At 51.1% G+C, this 20,075-nt stretch overlaps 1 protein-coding gene across 4 annotated transcripts in view; it reads right to left on the bottom strand.

The window, feature by feature from the left end:
• Window positions 1–20,075, bottom strand: part of atp13a3 (ATPase 13A3) — a 43,366-nt gene that overhangs the window by 2,584 nt on the left and 20,707 nt on the right. For all 4 annotated transcript variants that reach the window (XM_035415613.1, XM_035415617.1, XM_035415616.1 and 1 more), the window contains 25 exons: window positions 18,869–18,938; window positions 18,227–18,361; window positions 17,172–17,244; window positions 16,210–16,341; window positions 15,763–15,945; window positions 15,278–15,435; window positions 14,971–15,159; window positions 13,967–14,028; window positions 13,608–13,758; window positions 13,065–13,181; window positions 12,270–12,287; window positions 11,988–12,141; window positions 11,318–11,438; window positions 10,895–11,019; window positions 9,216–9,388; window positions 8,865–8,993; window positions 7,927–8,006; window positions 7,708–7,750; window positions 6,992–7,101; window positions 6,107–6,203; window positions 5,442–5,514; window positions 4,487–4,664; window positions 3,317–3,498; window positions 2,395–2,483; window positions 1,381–1,461 (listed from right to left, as the gene is read on the bottom strand). In XM_035415613.1, coding sequence (XP_035271504.1) covers window positions 1,381–1,461; window positions 2,395–2,483; window positions 3,317–3,498; window positions 4,487–4,664; window positions 5,442–5,514; window positions 6,107–6,203; window positions 6,992–7,101; window positions 7,708–7,750; window positions 7,927–8,006; window positions 8,865–8,993; window positions 9,216–9,388; window positions 10,895–11,019; window positions 11,318–11,438; window positions 11,988–12,141; window positions 12,270–12,287; window positions 13,065–13,181; window positions 13,608–13,758; window positions 13,967–14,028; window positions 14,971–15,159; window positions 15,278–15,435; window positions 15,763–15,945; window positions 16,210–16,341; window positions 17,172–17,244; window positions 18,227–18,361; window positions 18,869–18,938 — 2,923 coding nt within the window. The remainder of the gene's footprint in view (window positions 1–1,380; window positions 1,462–2,394; window positions 2,484–3,316; window positions 3,499–4,486; window positions 4,665–5,441; window positions 5,515–6,106; window positions 6,204–6,991; window positions 7,102–7,707; window positions 7,751–7,926; window positions 8,007–8,864; window positions 8,994–9,215; window positions 9,389–10,894; window positions 11,020–11,317; window positions 11,439–11,987; window positions 12,142–12,269; window positions 12,288–13,064; window positions 13,182–13,607; window positions 13,759–13,966; window positions 14,029–14,970; window positions 15,160–15,277; window positions 15,436–15,762; window positions 15,946–16,209; window positions 16,342–17,171; window positions 17,245–18,226; window positions 18,362–18,868; window positions 18,939–20,075) is intronic.

Raw genomic sequence — 20,075 nt, 5'->3', positions numbered from 1 at the left:
TCCGTGGATTCACGATCAGATCAGGAGCAGGTGGCAGGTGACACTGCTGACTCAGCACTACTCAGCGCAGCCGGAGCAGGGGACGCTCAAAGCAGACGCACTTCACTGCTTTGGCTGCTTTGGCTGCGTTCTCCTAGCAGATCCGCCCTACAGGCTCTACAAGGAGGGGAGGAGCACGGCATGTCCGCTACTGATGATTGACACCTGTCAATCACTCACAAACAGCGCTCGAGCTAAGGAACTCCCAAACTCAGGCCTGGGGACCCACCCCTCTGCTACGTGTGTGTGTATGCTGATTTCAGTTCCAACGATCACAAAAAAAAGAAAATTTCATGTTCTGACACCTGGTCAGCTGACAGCAAATTCATTTTTGGAAAATGAAGAGTTCAGAGACCAAATAAACGGCAACGCTCCAAACCAGCGCTGCGTTAAAAAGTCTGCTTAAGCGCAAAAATTGTGGAATAATTTCGGTGTGCGTTCTTTCCCCCCCCGAGATTGACTGGAACACAAACCGACCTACAGAGTCCAGCCCCCCCCCCGGCTCGAGGTTCGAGGAGTCGCTGCTCTCGATCCCTAAAGTCACCTTTCACATAGCTCATTTTGTCACACCATTCTCATACAGGGCAACTTAAGACTTTACTCCCTGTGATGAGGACCCTAGGCGTTGTCAGACAGCTGGAGGAGCTGAGGGCGAAACAGCCAATCACAGGGAAAAGCTCGGCGAGAGCTCGCCGGAATCTCTGGGTTCCCAAGCTCCGCGGCGGCGGCACTCACCAGAAATCAATCGCCAGCGAGTGACGGGCGCGCCAGAGAAAGCCAAATTTCATTTGCATGATTGACAAATCACCAAGGCAACGAGAGCCATTCAGTAATCGCTTCAGCAAGATTTGCGCATTTTACAATCCGTACAAAAAATGGTTTGGTACGGATTGCAAAATTCCTAAATTGCCCGCAGGAGGAAGTGTTCCATCCCCGGAACTTTGGGTCCCGTGAGCTGGACGGCATTCCATCAGGGAGCTGATAAGGAAGGCACAGCGTCTGGACGCCGAGCAGGAGCAGGGGCAGGGGCAGGCTCGCAGAAAAGGCGGTCTCAACCTCTGGTCCTGGAGGGCCGCAGTGCCTGCTCACTGCTCACAAGTTTCCGAAATTTCTCCAACAACGGTGTCCCTACCGACCGCCTCGAACGCCAAAATAAACACGCTGCTGTCACTATGGCAACACACCTTTCACAACACACCACTTCAAAAGCACCTGCACACAAAAAAACCCCTGAGGAACAGTCGTCTTTGAGCTGAGGCAGAGGGTTATGGGTAATGTAGGCATGTCGCCTTAGGGGAAACACTCTGTGGGAACGCGCGGATGTGGGCGGGAGTGGCTTACCTCCACGAGGACAGAAACCACTGCGTTACCTACGACGACCAGCAGCATTCTGAGGCGCCATTCCATAGGAACGCACACAATCTGGGGGGGGAAAAAACCATCACAGTGCACAATTAGGCTCGAAGGTTGCAGGTTCGATTCCCAGGTGGGGGGCACTGCAATCGCACCTGACCTGAAATGTTTCCGTAAATATCCAGCAAAATAAACGGACTGCGTGTAAAATGCTGTAAACAGTGTAAGTGAGCCAGACACTCCCAAATACACACACCTCTATTTTTGTCAATGTGCACTGCACTGTGGGGGAAAAAATTGAAATAAAAAAACTCCCATGCCCATTTTTTGGCATCTACACACACACTAGCAGTTCTCAGCCAGCTCTCACTGTGTCTTAAAACCTCAATTCTTCAAACCAATTTAATTATTTTTTTAAAAATCACATGGCTTAAGCCTAACACTGCGTTACCGAGCAGTAAAAAGGAAAATTCCAGGAAAATTATTTTTATTTGAAGACATTTCTGAGTGACAAAAGGGACACAGAAATAATAAGGGTCCACATTTTTGTAAAATATGTAACTTCTACTCATCTCCCCTGAACACAAATGCATCTTTTTCACAGTCAACCACAAAAAAATAAACTTATCAACAGTCATTTCATATCCCTCCAATCAAACGCCCTGTACTGGCCTCAGACAGAATATAACCCTATAGATGCCATTAAGGTATACAACTGATGTACCAGTACATTTAAATGATTAGCTTTGGTAACTTCAAGTTATCACTGCAGTTATATATAAGATAAAATTTGCAGGCATTTCACATGAACACAAGTGCATGTTTTACATTCCATTTACAAAGCAAGATGCTGAAAAACAACCAACTGCCATTTCCTTACATACCTAGCTGGTACACCTTAACAGTTCACGTATGACGGGTTAAGAGAATTATGAAAAATATTCACCAGAAACACGGAGCTTCTTTTATTTATTTTCTTTCTGGTGATAGCTGCGGACTCACCTCCAGGAAGTTATCGATGCCAGCGACGGGGTTAAACAGGATGAAGAGGAGGAAGACGTAGAGAGCGAGCGTCGACAGGACGAACGGCCCTGCAAAGAGACGAACGCAAACACTGCGGTCACACACTCTCATGTGCAACAACGGCTGTCACGCAGAGCGGGCTAGTGTGGTGTAATGGTTAAGGAACTGGTCTAGTAACCTAAAGGTCACAGGTTCGAATCCAGGGTAGGACACTGCCGTTGTACCCTTGAGCAACGTACTTAACCTGCATTGCTCCAGTACATATCCAGCTGTATAAATGGATGCAATGTAAACGCCATGTAAAAAGTTGTGTAAGACCGCTAAATGCCAGTGATGTGATGTAATGGGCTGGTGTGACACTTGAGTGGAGGTGGTGTGTCGTTGGCAGAATGAGACCGTCTGTTGTAGTTTCAATATAGCAACTTGTTAGCAACTCGCTTTTTCAAAGCACGTAACAGCATCAAAATTCACAGAATTAGAACAAAATGTGAAACTCTCTTAGGCTAATGTTGAGTACAGCCCTTGTTTTCTGCATAAACTAAAAAGCCCACGGGGATAAAAAGCACTGGAGATCTGCCGAGGGGAACCCACGGCTCAAAAATGCAAACTCACTTCCTGTTTTTAGAACTACAAACTGTAACACTCTACGCAAGCTGGGTCAGCAACCACTCGACAGCGCTACTCAACTCCTGGTCCTGAGCTTACCTTCCTGAAGCAAGGAGGTAAAACAATTAGTGAAATCTGGTGGTGTAGCGCATGGTCGGAGCAAATGCCTGCAGATACTAGGCCCCCCAGGACCTGGAGTTCAGTAGCGCTGAGCTAGATCACAACCCAAAAGGCCCAGTCCCACCCCACATCCCATAACCGCCCCCCCCGTGCAGACAGCCTGGCCACCTCTTACAGTTCTTGTAGCTGGGCTGTCGGAAGGGCTTTCCCTTGGAGAAGACGACGGCGACGATCAGGTACTGGAAAGAGGAGACGTAGAACAGGGTGGTGTTCTCGTAGTTTTGGATGTTGTGCTCGTCCGGTTCGGTTTCGTTGTGGTCGGCGGCGGAGCTGTCGTTCGGGGGAGCGTTACAGGCACTGCGGCACCGAGGAGAAAAATTAAAAATCCAGAGAACAAACAAACAAAAAAAAAAAGATCATTAGACATTTCCAGAAACTAAGATTTTGTCTTTGAACACAGACAGACAGATGGACAGATCGCAAAAAGACTCTCGCTTTAATCTGCATTCACACCAGTGAATATCCCACTCCACACCACGATGGCAAAATTAACCCGGGTGCCACAATTATCTACGACTCGACGACGGCAGATTATCCAACCCCTGTGGAAAAGTCGCTGCCATACTGCAACGGTAGGCTGCCCTTCTGCCCAAGTTGAAAAAAACATCCTGAACTTTTTACTGTGGCTAGTGAGTGTCAAAATGGGCAGAATGAGCAGACCCTTAAAGAGTAAGCAGATTCAAGACAGGAGCAACTGTTGCTAGCTGAGCTGGTTTTAATTTGCCAACTAGCAGCTAGCGGCACAAGCAATGCAAGGCTAGCCGGCGGCAGTACTCAGAGTCACAGATTCACAGCTAGCAGCTAGCTACACAAGCAGCGCACACTAGCAGCGCACGGTAGCAGCACACACTAGCAGCATACGCTAGCTGGTGGCAGTACTCAGAGTCACAGATTCACAGCTAGCAGCTAGCTACACAAGCAGCGCACGCTAGCAGCGCACGCTAGCTGGCAGCAGCACACGCTAGCTGGCGGCAGTACTCAGTCACAGATTCACAGCTAGCAGCTAGCTACACAAGCAGCGCACACTAGCAGCGCATGCTAGCAGCACACACTAGCAGTGCATGCTAGCTGGCGGCAGTACTCAATCACAGATTCACAGCTAGCAGCTAGCTACACAAGCAGCGCACACTAGCAGCGCATGCTAGCAGCACACACTAGCAGTGCACGCTAGCTGGCAGCAGTACTCAATCACAGATTCACAGCTAGCAGATAGCTACACAAGCAGCGCACACTAGCAGCTAGCTACGCACGCTAGCAGCGCGCGCTACCAGGCGGCAGTACTCACTCGGAGGCAGGAGTCCACACCTCGTACCAGCTCTGCTGGCGGACCCAGAGGAAGGCCAGGGTCTGGAAGCCCAGGCAGATGAGGATCTGGGAGAGAACGGAGAAGAGCAGGGGCCCGGAGATCAGCCCCGAGGGCGGCCGCCGCGACACCAGCTCCTTCCAGGCCGGGTTCAGGCTCACTGCACACACAGAGATGCATTTATAAATACACATACAAACACAGAGACACGTTTACACACACACACAGCATAGAGAATACACTTACAAATACATAAATACACATACAAACACAGAGACATGTTTACACACACACACACAGCATAGAGAATACACTTACAAATACATAAATATATATACAAACACAGAGACGCATTTATAAATACACATACAAACACAGAGACACGTTTACACACACACAGCATAGAGAATACACTTACAAATACATAAATATATATACAAACACAGAGACACATTTATAAATACACATACAAACACAGAGACGCATTTATAAATACACATAGTACAGTGAAATACACAGATTACATATACACACAGAAACGTGTATACATTCTCACTCACTCACTCACTCACTCACTCACTCACTCACTCACTCACTCACTCACTCACTCACTCACTCACTCACTCACTCACTCACTCACTCACTCACTCACTCACTCACTCACTCACTCACTCACTCACTCACTCACTCACTCACTCACTCACTCACAGGCGTGCATGAAGACAGCCCCCTCAAAAAGCAAGTGAAACATTCAAACAGTAGAGAAAAGGATGACGTGCGTTGTGGGAACTATGGCTGCACCTTAGTGCATTGTGGGAAATCGGACTATGTCGCAGTGCATTGTGGGAGCTCTGGCTATACCTCAGTGCATTGTGGGAACTCTGGCTACACCTTGGTGCATTGTGGAAACTCTAGCTGCCTCAGACTTCATACTCACTGGTGAAGACAATGAGCAGGATGATGGCGATATCAATGAACAAGAACTGGAAGTCTCCCAGGTTACTGAGCACCTGAAACACAAGCACAGGTGAAACCCGTGTGGGTGAGCCCCAGCAGAGAGGTTCAGCACAAGTAAGATTCTATGCAGGTGAGACTGTGTTGAGGTTAGGATGAGCACAGGTAAGATGCTGTGCAGGTGAGATTGTGTTGAGGTTAGGATGAGCACAGGTAAGATTCTATGCAGGTGAGATTGTGTTGAGGTTAGGATGAGCACAGGTAAGATTCTATGCAGGTGAGATTGTGTTGAGGTTAGGATGAGCACAGGTAAGATTCTATGCAGGTGAGATTGTGTTGAGGTTAGGATAAGCACAGGTAAGATTCTATGCAGGTGAGATTGTGTTGAGGTTAGGATGAGCACAGGTAAGATTCTAAGCAGGTGAGATTGTGTTGAGGTTAGGATGAGCACAGGTAAGATGCTGTGCAGGTGAGATTGTGTTGAGGTTAGGATGAGCACAGGTAAGATTCTGTGCAGGTGAGATGGTGTTGAGGTTAGGATGAGCACAGGTAAGATTCTGCGCAGGTGAGATGGTGCTCAGGTCAGGATGAGCACAGGTGAGACCAAGCTGCACAGCAGGCTCAGGCTGGTGTAACTCAGGTACTCACTGAATACAGCAGAGTCACGCTGATGTACTGGATAATGCTGTACAGTGCCATGAACTTGAACACACAGAAGGAGGTGATGAGAGCTGCCCGCCCCTCCCTGTGGAGAAACCACAAAATACAACAGTGTCATCCACCAACACCACATACTGACCAATCACAGCACGCAACACCACATACTGACCAATCACAGCCTCCACCAACACCACACACTATCCAATCACAGCATCCACCGACACCACATACTAACCAATCACAGCCTCCACCAACACCATGCACTGACCAATCACAGCACGCAACAACACATACTGACCAATCACAGCATCCACCAACACCACACACTATCCAATCACAGCACGCAACACCACATACTGACCAATCACAGCCTCCACCAACACCACACACTATCCAATCACAGCATCCACCGACACCACATACTAACCAATCACAGCATGCAATGCCACATACTGACCAATCACAGCCTCCACCAACACCATGCACTGACCAATCACAGCACGCAACAACACATACTGACCAATCACAGCATCCACCAACCCCATGCAGCCAAGTAGAAAACATACAACAATGTTTCCTGTTACAAGATACAAACTACCTTATAAATGAACGTTTCTACAAACTGCAATTAAAATGGAGTAGCACTTCAGCCTGAGTGACAGCTGTGAGCTAATGACACATCCAGGAAACCGAGGGAGGAATCATTTAACCCAGAACGGGAAACAGGAGCGCCGTCTGTAAACAGCGTGTGGGGGTGACGGGTCTGGAGTGGAATGTGTGGGACTCCAGACATGTTCCTGATGGTTGCCGGGAGACGGGAGACAGGAGGGGGCCCGAGGGCATGTGGCTGGCGGTTGCCGGGAGACGGGGTACCTGATGAGGTTGGGCACGCAGGAGATGTTGGGGGTGCGGGAGGTGAACGGGGAGGCGACGGACGCCTCCAGCTCTGAGAGGGAGATCCCGCTGTGCGCTCGCTTCAGGGCCTGAGGGAGCGAGAGAGGGAGGAGTTACCCAGCGCTCGGCATCATGGGAAACCCCGCCCACCACCACACACTCATCACCATGTGACAGGAGTTACCCAGCGCTCGGCATCATGGGAAACCTCCCCCCCACCACACACTCATCACCATGTGACAGAGGAGTTATCCAGCGCTCGGCATCATGGGAAACCTCCCCCACCACCACACACTCATCACCATGTGACAGAGGAGTTACCCAGCGCTCGGCATCATGGGAAACCTCCCCCCCACCACACACTCATCACCATGTGACAGAGAAGTTATCCAGCGCTCGGCATCATGGGAAACCTCAACCACCCACCACAACTCATCACCATGAGAGAAAGGAGTTTCCCTGCGCTCGAGATTATGGGAAACCCCCACCCAACCACAGACTTGTCACCATGGGAAGGAGGAGTTACCCTGCGCTCGGGATTGTGGGAAACCCCTCTCATCACAACACACTCATCAAGAAGAGTACAGACACGATGAGCATTCCCTGTTGTGTCTGTTGCCCTGGCTACCAGGTCAGAACCAAACAGGCAGGGTTCGGTGACCGCTCGTTTTTAAAAGCATTATAGTGATGCTTACCCCACAGTCATTGGCTCCATCTCCACACATGCCCACAAAGTAACTGAAAAAAGAAACGAAAGGAGAAGCAACTGAGTGTGTGTTTTTACTGATTAGCGACCAGTGCTGTGTGTGTGTGTGTATGTGTGTGGGGCGTGTGCACATGCGTGCGTGTGTGCGTGCGTGTGTGTGTGTATGCGTGTGTGCATGTGCACGCATATGTGTGTGTACAATACTCACTCTACACTTTGCAGCGCCTCCACCAGCTGAGTCTTCTGATCTGGGGCCATCCGGGCGAAGACCGTGCCATGAAGAACCAGCTTTACAGGAGAGAACAACATCTCCACTTTACCAGAGAGAGCAACATCTCACTGTCAGCATCTCTGTTTTACCAGCGAGAACAACATCTCTACTTTACCAGAGAAAGCAACATCTCACTGTCAGCATCTCTGCTGTACCAGAGAGAGCAACATCTCCACTTTACCAGAGAGAACAACATCTCCATTTTACCAGAGAGAGCAACATCTCCACTTTACCAGAGAGAGCAACATCTCACTGTCAGCATCTCCATTTTACCAGAGAGAACAACATCTCCATTTTACCAGAGAGAACAACATCTCACTGTCAACATCTCCATTTTACCAGAGAGAACAACATCTCACTGTCAACATCTCCATTTTACCAGAGAGAGCAACATCTCCATTTTACCAGAGAGAACAACATCTCACTGTCAACATCTCCATTTTACCAGAGAGACCAACATCTCTGCTTTACCAGAGAGACCAACATCACAGTCAGCATCTCCATTTTACCAGAGAGACCAACATCACAGTCAACATCTCCACCTTACCAGAAGAGCAGGATTTATAATGATCCCAAACTGACTGTTGGGGTTTCAAAATGGGGAAGACATGCGACTGCGTGTCATCATATTTTACGAAGCAAAGGAGATGACTCATAGCGGTCGTTTGCCGGCATGTTTTGTCCACCTTCAGTTATGCTTTTGTACAACTGAAGGTGGACAAAAAATTCTTTACATTTGATTCATCAGCACAGTAAGCAAAGCCAGACTTTTCCACAGGGATTTTTCTAGAGGGACTTCTCCACAAGGATTTTCTACAGGGTGGTTAGCACTGGGATTTTTCTAGAGGGATTTTTGTGCGCTAGCCGCTCCAGACCTTCTGGGCCAGGTCCTGGAAGTGCTCCATGATGACGCTGAAGGACTTGCCGCTCATGGCGAAGTGGTAGTGCTCCTTCGGCCTGGGGCTGTCCCTGGGGTCCACTTCCTCCATGTTGAGCGCCACTTCCTGCACAGGTCAGGGGTCAGGGGTCAGCGGGCATGACAGGAACAGAAGAATAATTTTGCAAAAAGAAGCCCCATCCTTCTATAGTACGGTTTCTGTGTCCCTCATAGATATTGCACATTGCCTTTGTATTAAATGTGAAAAGCCTGAAATTACCGGCTCATATTCACATTCTGTCCTGTTCCTGCATTTGTGGGGCAAACGGCTGCAGTACTGCCCTCTGACCTGCAGTGCGGCGCCCTTGTCCTCCTGTTTGATGGGGTTGTCCGCGTAGCGCCAGTTGATCCTCGCGGCCTGGCCGTCTTTGGGGGGCAGAGCGTCCGCGATGATGACCCTGTCCTGCGGGGGGACCATCCCGCAGTCTCGAGCCACCGAAATGGCTGTCAGCATGTTGTCACCTGCGGGGCGGAGACAGGAAGTGACCTCATCAGGAGACCGAAGAATGACAGGTTTCCTACTGAGGGCTTTTTTCAGACTCATCCATCCCTGTGCCCACCCCCACTAACCATGACATGTGACAGCTTCAGCCCAGACCTGAACCAGACCTGGGCCAAACCTGGGCCGGACACGGGTCAGATTAATTATGGGATGTGTTTTTTTGCATGATGAAAAACTGGGCTTGACATGTGCAGGTTACATTCAGAGCAGAACACAAAAACGTGTTTTTGCAAACGTGAACTACATTCCCAGAAACTAAATTCTCCCTGCACTCTGGGGGGTTTTTTAATAAGCTGTGAGCACAGAAGGCGTTTATTAGTCTGGGTTATAAAACCCCGAACTGAGCCGGATTAATCCCATAAAGCACATTTCAGCATTCCGTACAGCCCTGGAGCTCGGAGCACAGCGTCGAATAAAACCCGCGTTCGGCTACGCAGCGGGCATGCAGCTTAGCTCAGTTTAATGAGCTATTAAAATATTAATATTTACACATAAAAAGTCCCTGCTGGACTACACTGCTCCCAACTCCCAAACATTTAAACATTTGCTGAAACAAATATTAGGTCTTTAGTACATACTAAATTAAAGAGAGTAGTTTGCCCAATAAGGTCCCAAATGCATTTTTTTAACAACCTGCAGATGGTAACACAAACAGCCAGCACACGACACCCGAATACCTGCTTAACAAGAAAGCTGCTCGCGTAGTTATGACAAATCACACATGCTAAAGTCGGCAAGAAGAACCCTGCACCCCTACTAAAACAGGGAAGTCAAACTCCAGCCCTGTATTTATAGTTCTCTGTAAATAAGCAGCCAATTAAGGCCTGTACTCTGCAACTTGTCATAAATATACATGATGTTAATATGAGCAACACCACAGGGACTGAGCTGGGTGCGCTAACGGACTCAGCGCGCTAACAAACTCGACGCGCTAACGGACTCGGAGCGCTACCGGATTCTGAGCGCTAACGGACTCAGCGCGGTAACCGACTCAGCGCGCTAACAAACTCGACGCGCTAACGGACTCGGAGCGCTACCGGATTCTGAGCGCTAACGGACTCAGCGCGGTAACCGACTCAGCGCGCTAACAAACTCGACGCGCTAACGGACTCGGAGCGCGACCGGATTCTGAGCGCTAATGGACTCAGCGTGGTAATAAACTCAACGCGCTAACGAACTCTGTGCGCTAACGGACTCAGCGCGGTAACCGACTCAGCGCACTAACAAACTCGACGAAATAGACGTGCTAACGAAATAGACGCGCTAACGGACTCGGAGCGCTAACGGACTCGACGCGCTAACGGACTCGACGCGCTAACGGAATAGACGCGCTAACGGAATAGACGTGCTAACGAAATAGACATGCTAACGGAATAGACGTGCTAACGAAATAGACGTGCTAACGGAATAGACGCGCTAACGGACTCGATGCGCTAACACAGAGGAAACACAAGCGTCTCACTCACCGGTAACCATGACGGTGCGAATGTTGGCCCGCCTCAGGTCCTCCAGGACACCAGGGGTCTCCGCCTTCAGCTTGTTCTGCATGATGATCAGCCCCAGGAACTCCATGTTGGCCTCAATGAGGTCCCTGCGGGTCACAGAGCAGAGGCTTTAAGTGCATCTCTGCCTATCGCTGTCTGAGGACTGAGACCAGACACAATGAAATACCACCAGAAAATTAATTTAAGCCATAAAGGGACAACCTCTAATCCCATACAGACTCACAGACACAGTGCAGAGTGGTATTCTCATTACACTGCACTAAAACACTGTAAGCACAGTCATTGTTAGACAGACACAGTGTTCACAGGCCGTGGTTGGGGTGGGGGGGGGGTCAGGGGGGTGCAGGGGGGTCTGGGGGGGTCAGGAGGGGTGCAGACTGGTACCTGTTGACGTTCTGAACTTTGTGCCAGGTGAGTTTGGACTCCAGGCGCCGGTGGGCCAGAGCGATGACCCGGAAGCCCTGCTTGGTGTAGTCCTCCAGAACCTCGGCAAAGCTCTCCGGCACTGCAGGGAGAAAGCACAACATCAACAACCACTCCTGTGAGCTCACACAACAACCAGTCCTGTGAGCTCACAAATACTCACACACAACATCAACACCCGCTCCTGTGAGGTCACAAGCACAACAACCACCTCTGTGAGCTCACAAACACAACAACCGCTCCTGTGAGCTCACAAACACAACAACCGCTCCTGTGAGCTCACAAACACAACAACCGCTCCTGTGAGCTCACAAACACAACAACACAACAAACACTCCTGTGAGCTCACAAACACACAAAACATCAACAACCGCTCCTGTGAGTTCACACACAACAACCAGTCCTGTGAGCTCACAAATACTTACACACACTTCCAGTACAACTCCAAGCACGATCCCACCAACCAGCAACACGCACACAAATACATTTCCCAGCTGCAATGCTGCAGAAGCCCACACAAATCCCTGAGAGAAACCTCCTCAAACTCCAACAGGCTTAAAATTCACAAGATTGAAAAGGAAACCGAACGTGACTGTGAAAAAAGTGTAAAGCACTAAAAAAATGAACGAACCCGTTTCCTTCTTGCAGAGGCTGGCCACCACCTCTGGCGCCCCCTTCAGGTAGGCGTCCATGCGCTTCTCCCCCAGGAGCCGCGCCACCACGCACATGCGCTGCAGCGCCGAGGAGAAGGGGAACTGGCGCACGATCCCGATCTCGTACGCCGCCTGCGGGGGGACAGCGAGCGCGGGGTTAACCTCGCCCCAAAAAACGGGGCTGGGGGGGGGGGTTTGGGGGGTTAACGGGACTCTCACAATGACTGGGGGGGGGGGGAGAAAACGCAAAAAACACTCACCGACAGCTCGTACAGCTCCTGCGAAGACAAAAACACAAAATAACCAGCGCGTTACAGATCAGAAATGAACTGGGAAACACTGGAAAGTTACTGGTACAGTGTTGACACACACAAACACACACACACACACACGTGCACACACACACACACACACTCACACACAGACTCACACCAACCAGGCAAAAATAAACTAGAGGAATGGTCTCAAACCACAGCACAATAAGAATGACAACCCAAAAACCCGAGGTGTGTAGGTCACATGAGTAAAGACAAACAGCTGCAGTCAGGGTGAGAGGAGACAGCTGGGGTTTGAGGCAGTGGCGGAGCCATCAGCTCTACACTAGAGGGCAGTGGTGAGCCGGGATTAAGGACAGACAGCCTGCACCAGTATCTGGTGACAGCGCTGATGAGCTGGAACACTACACAGGTGTGCAGAGGAAGCAGGTACAAGCAGGTATGAGCAGGTTGGGAGTACAGGTACATAAATGATGCTGGTGTGTGGAGTGAGCAGGTGTGAGCTGGTAAGGGCAGGTATGAACAGGTGTAAGCAGGTACTGAGCAAATACTGAGCAGATATGACCAGGTATTAAGCAGGTGTAAGCAGGAGTGAGCAGGTACTGAGCAAGTATGTGCAGGTATGTGCAGGTCGGGAGTACAGGTAAATTAAGCAGGTATGAGCAGATATAATGCAGGTATCAACAGGTATAAGCAGGTGTGAGCAGGCACTGAGCAGATATGAACAGGCAGGAGCAGGTCTGAGCATGTGTACGCAGGTATGCGCAGTTGGTACCGTACCATGTCCTGATCGGGGGCAGCAGCAGGCTCCGGCAGCAGCTGTTTTGGCGGCCGCACCACGGTGGGCATGATGCGGTTATGCAGGGCCGTCTCCTCCTCCGTCGCCTCCTCCAGAATCTGCAGCAAGCACAGAGAGAGAGTCACGAACACAGGTGAGCCACACCTGCCGCACCTGGGCGGAGCTAACACAGGTGAGCCACACCTGCCACACCTAGGGGGCAGCTGACACAGGTGAGCCACACCTGGGCGGAGCTAACACAGGTGAGCCACACCTAGGGGGCAGCTGACACAGGTGAGCCAACACCTGGGGCAGCTATCACAGGTGAGTCACATCTGCCAGACCTGGAGGGCAGCTGACACAGGTGAGCTACACCAGGGGGGAGTGGGGCTGAGGGCAGGGGGTGAGGCTGAAGAGAGGGGTGGGGCTCAAAGCAGGGGGCGGGGCTGAAGAGAGGGGGTGGGGCTGAGTGGAGGGGGCGGGGCTGAAGAGAGGGGGTGGGGCTGAGGGCAGGGGGCGGGGCTGAATTTAGAGGCGGGACTCACCCAGCCCGTGGCCTCGAACATCTTGAGGTCGAGCGGGTCGCCGGAGAGCTGGCCCTCGATCTTGGTGAGAGAGTGGCAGGTGGCCATGCAGGCCACGAACTGGGACTTCACCAGAGACTCCTTATAGGTGCTGTCCTCTGAGGGGTGGAACCTGCACAGCACCGGGAACATGAGGATCGCACGGTCAGCGCACTAAACCTAACCCCACACACCTGCCCCCAATACTAACCTCACCCACCAGCCCCAAACCCCACCCATCTGCCCCAAACCCCACCAACCTACCCTAAACCCTAACCCCACCCACCCTGCCCACCCCAAACCCCACCCACTCGCCCACCACCACCACCAACAACACTCACCTGCCAGTCTCGGCCCGCCGGATCCCCCACATGTCTAATCCGTCCTCTGTGAGCGTGCCGGTCTGTGGGAAGCAAACCAGAGTCACTCTCAGGAGTTACTCTCAGCAGGAGTTACTTTCAGCAGCGTTACTCTCAGGAGTTACTCTCAGCAGGAGTTACTTTCAGCAGCGTTACTCTCAGGAGTTACTCTCAGGGTTCATCCTGGAGAGCAGGGATACTCTAATCTGGCCCTCGAGGCCTACAGTACTGCTGGTGTTCCTTATACCTGATAGTTGACTGATTAATGCTACTGATTTATCTAGACCTGTGCTAGCGTACCTTTTCGAAGCAGACCTGCGTTAGCGTACCTTGTTGAAGCAGGCCTGCGTTTGCATTAGCGTACCTTGTCGAAGCAGACCTGCGTTAGCATACCTTGTCGAAGCAGACCAGTGTTAGCGTTAGCGTACCTTGTCGAAGCAGACCTGCGTTAGCGTACCTTGTTGAAGCAGACCTGCACTAGCGTACCTTGTCGAAGCAGACCTGCGTTAGCGTACCTTGTCGAAGCAGACCTGCGTTAGCGTTAGCGTACCTTGTCGAAGCAGACCTGCGTTAGCGTATCTTGTCGAAGCAGACCTGCGCTAGCGTACCTTGTTGAAGCAGACCTGCGCTAGCGTACCTTGTCGAAGCAGACCTGCGTTAGCGTACCTTGTCGAAGCAGACCTGCGTTAGCGTTAGCGTACCTTGTCGAAGCAGACCAGTGTTAGCATTAGCGTACCTTGTCGAAGCAGACCTGTGTTAGCGTACCTTGTCGAAGCAGACCTGCGTTAGCGTTAGCGTACCTTGTCGAAGCAGACCTGTGTTAGCGTACCTTGTCGAAGCAGACCTGCGTTAGCGTACCTTGTCGAAGCAGACCTGCGTTAGCGTACCTTGTCGAAGCAGACCTGCGTTAGCGTTAGCGTACCTTGTCGAAGCAGACCTGCGCTAGCGTACCTTGTCGAAGCAGACCTGCGCTAGCCTTAGCGTACCTTGTCGAAGCAGACGAGGTTGAGCTGGCCGCAGATGTTGATCCTCTGGGGGCTGATGCAGAAGATGCCGATGTTCTTGAGACGGCGCTGGGCGTACACGATGCCCGCCGTCATGGCCGCCGGCAGGGCGGGGGGCACCGTGATGGTGATGATGTCCAGCGACTCGATGATGATGGTGTTGACTGGAACCTGCAGACAGGACGGGTGTGGTCATGAGTCTCAGGGACAAATCATGCCAGAACCTCAGGGACACAAACCCCAGAACCACAGAACAGCCGAACAGACGACGGTAAGAAGCCGATCTCACGTTGTTCATGACGCTGAGCACGATGGAGTAGATGAAGCCGATGCCCGCAACAGCCACCAGGCACAAGAGGAAGAGGTAGGCATCCCGGTAGAGCTTGAAATCGGTGGGTTTTGGGTAGAGGATGGAGCGCACCAGCTGTCCCTTAGCTGTACTGAAGCCTGAGAGAGAGAACAAAACCTGAACTTTACATACGATCCCCTAGAGAACACAACCGGAACATTACACACTGTCCCTTAGAGAACACAACCGGAACATTACACACTGTCCCTTAGAGAAGACAGCCGGAACATTACACACTGTCCCTTAGAGAACACAACCGGAACATTACACACTGTCCCTTAGAGAACACAACCGGAACATTACACACTGTCCCTTAGAGAACACACTCTAAACATTACACACTGTCCCTTAGAGAACACACTCTGAGCATTACAGACGGTCCCTTAGAGCGCTACACGCAGTCAGGAAAGCACTGCAGGACGCACCGGTGCGGACCACCACGGCCTTGACCAGCTCCCCGGAGTAGAAGCGGGTCTGGATGACGTTGGTGCCGCAGAAGAGCGTGTGCCGCTTGTGCTCCTCCGAGCTGTAGGGGCAGTCTCCCTCCGCCCCCTTCACGCCCAGCCCCGGGTTCGGCAGGTTGGTCTTAGTGACGGGCACACTCTCCCCTGGGGTGCAGCACAGGGGGGGGACAGGGTTAGGAACACAGCATGGGGTTCAGCTGGAGAGCACTGTAGAGAGGTGTGTGTGTATGGGGTGTGGGTGTGTGTGCGCGTATGGTGTATGTGCGTGTGTGCGCGTATGGTGTATGTGCATGCGTGGGTGTGCGGGGTGTGTGTGTGCGTGTATGGGGTGTGTGTGTGTGTGTGTGCGGTGTGTGTGTGTGTTTGTGTATGGGGTGTGTGCGTGTGTGTGTGCAGCGCTCCGCTCACCTGTGAGCATGCTCTCGTTGACGATGCAGGTGCCGCTGAGGAGCACGGCGTCGCAAGGCATGATGGTCCCGTTGGTGGGAATGACGATGATGTCACCGGGGACCAGTTCCGTGGACATGGCCTCCTCCAGCTCTGCAGACAGGGGGCGCCAGAGAGAGGAGTTAGCGCACAGACCAGATCAGCAGCGCCCCCTCTCTACTCAAATCAGCACTGCATCTACACATAATGTCTTAAAGGAGGTTGGGAAGTGTACGAGAAAAAAACAAAACGGTTTCCTAAGACCAAAGCCTTGAGAAAAGAGACACAGTTAGCCTGAAGTTAAAAGCAAACTGCTGTACACATATCCGGCTACACAGATTAACCAAGTGAATACTCCAAAAACAGAGTACCTGCCACGCATGCCAAACAACTAACAGAGCCTCAGAGTAATTTCGAGGGTCGTGGCCAAAAGTCTTAAGAATAACTGTCTGCTGATTTTCGTTCCAGATAATTCTAACAGCGTAAGCAGCGCAAAGGATTGTGGGATTGTTTTACGACAGGGACGTCAAACTCCAGGCCCTGGAAAGCTGCAGTTTTTGTGGTTTCCTTTTCAAACAGTTTAGGCTTAAAAAACACTGTGTGTGACTCAGCAATCAGGAACTTAAAACACCAAGTTCCGCGGAAACACACCAAAAACCATCGACACTGCGAGTCCAACGCCCCTGCTCTACAAGTACTAAAAACTACTATTTGGAAGCATCGCATATTTATTAGCTAGGATATATTTGTTAGGAAATGTAGGATATTTTATGAACCCACTGAAACATTTTACCCAGGGTGTATTGAGTAATATTTTGAGAAAATGACTTCAGTGAGGAAAAAGAAAACAAACAGGAGTTCCGCCCGGGGCGGGGGTCGGGGGTCGGCGGTGGGGGGGTGGGGGTTGGGGGGGGGGGGGGCGGGGGGGGGGGCGTTTGACGTACCGTCGCCGGCTCGGCAGACCGAGACTCGCACCACGCTGTGAGTCGCCACCATGTCGTGCAGCATGACGTATTGCTGGGAAAGGACAAAGCGGGGGGGGGGGGGCAGGAGGGGGGTTCAGCATTTCAGAAAAGAAACAAAAAAAAAAGAAGCACATTACAATTAAAGATAACAGCTACAGCGCCCCGGCCCCCATCGTCTGAGGAAAGCCGGGCGGCGCTAAGCAAACAGGCGTCACTGGCGGCAGGGCGACAAAAGATGGCGCTCAGCGTGACGTCACCGGGGTTACGCGTGACGAGGGTCACCACGCACGGGCCCCTCAGGCCCCTCCTCCTCCTCCCCTGAGGGGCACTGAGGTCGGGGGGCGAGGGGGGCGAGGTGACAGCGCACCTAGGGCTGTGTGATTTTAGGGCTTCTTTCTCTTCCAGGCCGTCCCGGAGAAGCAGACCGTGGCTAAACGTGCCTTTATGCAGCGGGATTAGAGAGGTCAGGCCCCTGAGCCCCGCACGCACGCACCCGCTGAGCCTTTTCCATTTCGGGCTTTCCCTCCTTTGCGGCCCAAATTTCACAGCCCTGGGTCGTATTCGCCAGCGCTCGCTGTGGCAGCCTCCACGCAGACAAGCACGCGCTCCCCTCCCGAAAAAGCACGTGATGTCAGCTGCCGCTCACGCGGACGTGAGTCAGAGCTGAACGTTCTCCGCACGGCTCCACAGCCAGACTTCTGCTTCGAGAGCAACGGCCTTGAGCAACGTTAACCTCAACATTCTATTCTGAGACGGCGCTCTAGAACTCCTCTGCTTTCAGTTACCAGCGGCGATTGTGACATCAGCATTAGAGCGTTCAGTCGAGAACATTCTAATCACACATTTGTGACCTCACACCTTAAAGCCCGCCCTCCTTACGTCTTCAGACAGAAAGAGAGAGCAGAGATGGGATCACAGTGCAGAAAGCGCCAGGAACTGAACCCCCAGCTGTTCGGGGGGGGGGGGGGGTTTGTACACAGTCCAAAACCTACCCACCCTATGGACTGAGTCACATGGCGTCCCCTGATACTGACCTTTTTGATGGTGTACAGAGAGGTAGCGATCGATATGACGGACATGAAGACGATGGCCATGGCGTAGTAATAGTACTCGTCAGCGCTCCAAAGAATGACGCTGAAGAGCTGGAAGATGTAGAACGGGTTCAGGACCTGGGGGGGGGGACACATGATTAAAAACCTCTGAGGGGGGGGGCGTGTTTTGTGGCTCTGCGGTGCTTTGACCAGACCAACCAACAGCTTGTTGGCAACAGCCCCAGTGCACTGCCTTTACTACGATGCTAAATGTGTGTGATTTCAATTCATTCCGCTCTTGTGTACCATTCGTTTTATATTAAATCTGAAAGTTGCCAACTGTTGTAAACTGTTATAATGCTAATACGCCTCATAACCCCATAAACACTAATCTTCCTCTCGTGGCGTTTCATTTGGCATTTAAATCGCTCCTATCCTGTATGAAGAATGGCACAATTAAAAAATACCTCACATATATTCATTTATTTTAAAATTTTTTTAATGAATAATCACTGTAGATTTTCAGTATAACAGCAGCATCTGAGGGGTGAATTCTGATGTTAGCACGCAGAACCTGGCCCAGGCGGGCCCGGGGGCAGAATCCCAAACAAAGGGCTCCTTTACAGCAGCACACAGGCGACCCACCTCTTTAATTAGCAGCTTGAAAACAGAAGGCACTTTGACTTCGATCTCGTTTGTCCCGAAGAACAGTCTCCTGCGGACACAGGACGAGAGAGAGAGAGAGAGAGAGAGGGCCATCACAATCGTCGTGGGAACCGGGGCAGAGACGGGAACACAGACGCTCAGGAACTAACACACACTTAACAATACAATACAATACAATAAGCTCTTATATAGCGCTCTTCATGCGTACATCCCAGGGCACTTAACACACCTGAACACCTGAGAGAGCCTGTGTGAATACACCTGTGTGTAATAAAGCAAGCTGTATGTATACCTATGGCTAACATAACAGGTAGCATGCATACCTGTGGCCAAGAACACAGGTAGGCTATATACCTGTAGCCAAGAACACAGGTAGAACCTGTGGCCAAGAACTCAGGTAGACTATATACCTGTGGCCAAGAACTTGGGTAGAATATATACCTGTGGCCAAGAACACAGGTAGAATAAATACCTGTGGCCAAGAAGTCAGGTAGCATATATACCTGTAGCCAGGAAGACAAGTTGTAATTTACACCTGTGGCCAATAAAATAAATTGTATATACACACCTATGGACAGTATGACAGGTTTTATATATACCTGTGGGCATTAAGAAAGGTTGTATATACACATACCTGTGGGCCAACAATAGAACAGGTAATATAAACCTGCAGGCAGTGAGACACATTGCGCACATACCTGAGGGTGTGGTGTGAGTGATTGTACACCTTCATCACACGCACGATTCTGATTCTTCACTGCAGACATTCTACGGACTGATATTTCTGAATAACGGACCGCTGCTATCGGTAACAGACCGCTTTACCTTCAAACGCTTTTCATATCACTCCGCAGAAAGAAGTGCGGTTAATTTTCAAACTTGCTAACTCACGACAGCAGGTGTCAAACTGACTCCCCAGTTATTATTACTAATACTTAACTTGCCTTTTACCTTACTAAAATTATATCTTAAATTATAGATTGCTTTCCTTTGTTGGGTAATTAGGATTATCCCTTACGTATTTACCTGCTAGTGTCCCAGACCATGGTAGGGAGGAAGGTAAGGGTTTATGCCAGGAGCGGGGCAGGGTTTGGGGTGCAGGGAGCAGATTTGGGGTTTGGGGTGCAGGGAGTGGGTTTGGGGTGCGGGTTTGGGGTGGGAGGTGCAGGGAGTGGGTTTGGGGTGC

The sequence above is a fragment of the Anguilla anguilla genome, chromosome 4 (genome assembly GCF_013347855.1).
Source record: "Anguilla anguilla isolate fAngAng1 chromosome 4, fAngAng1.pri, whole genome shotgun sequence".
Lineage (NCBI taxonomy): Eukaryota > Metazoa > Chordata > Actinopteri > Anguilliformes > Anguillidae > Anguilla > Anguilla anguilla.
The sequence above is the reverse complement of the archived record's forward strand: the minus strand, read 5'-3'. Positions and strand labels throughout refer to the sequence as shown.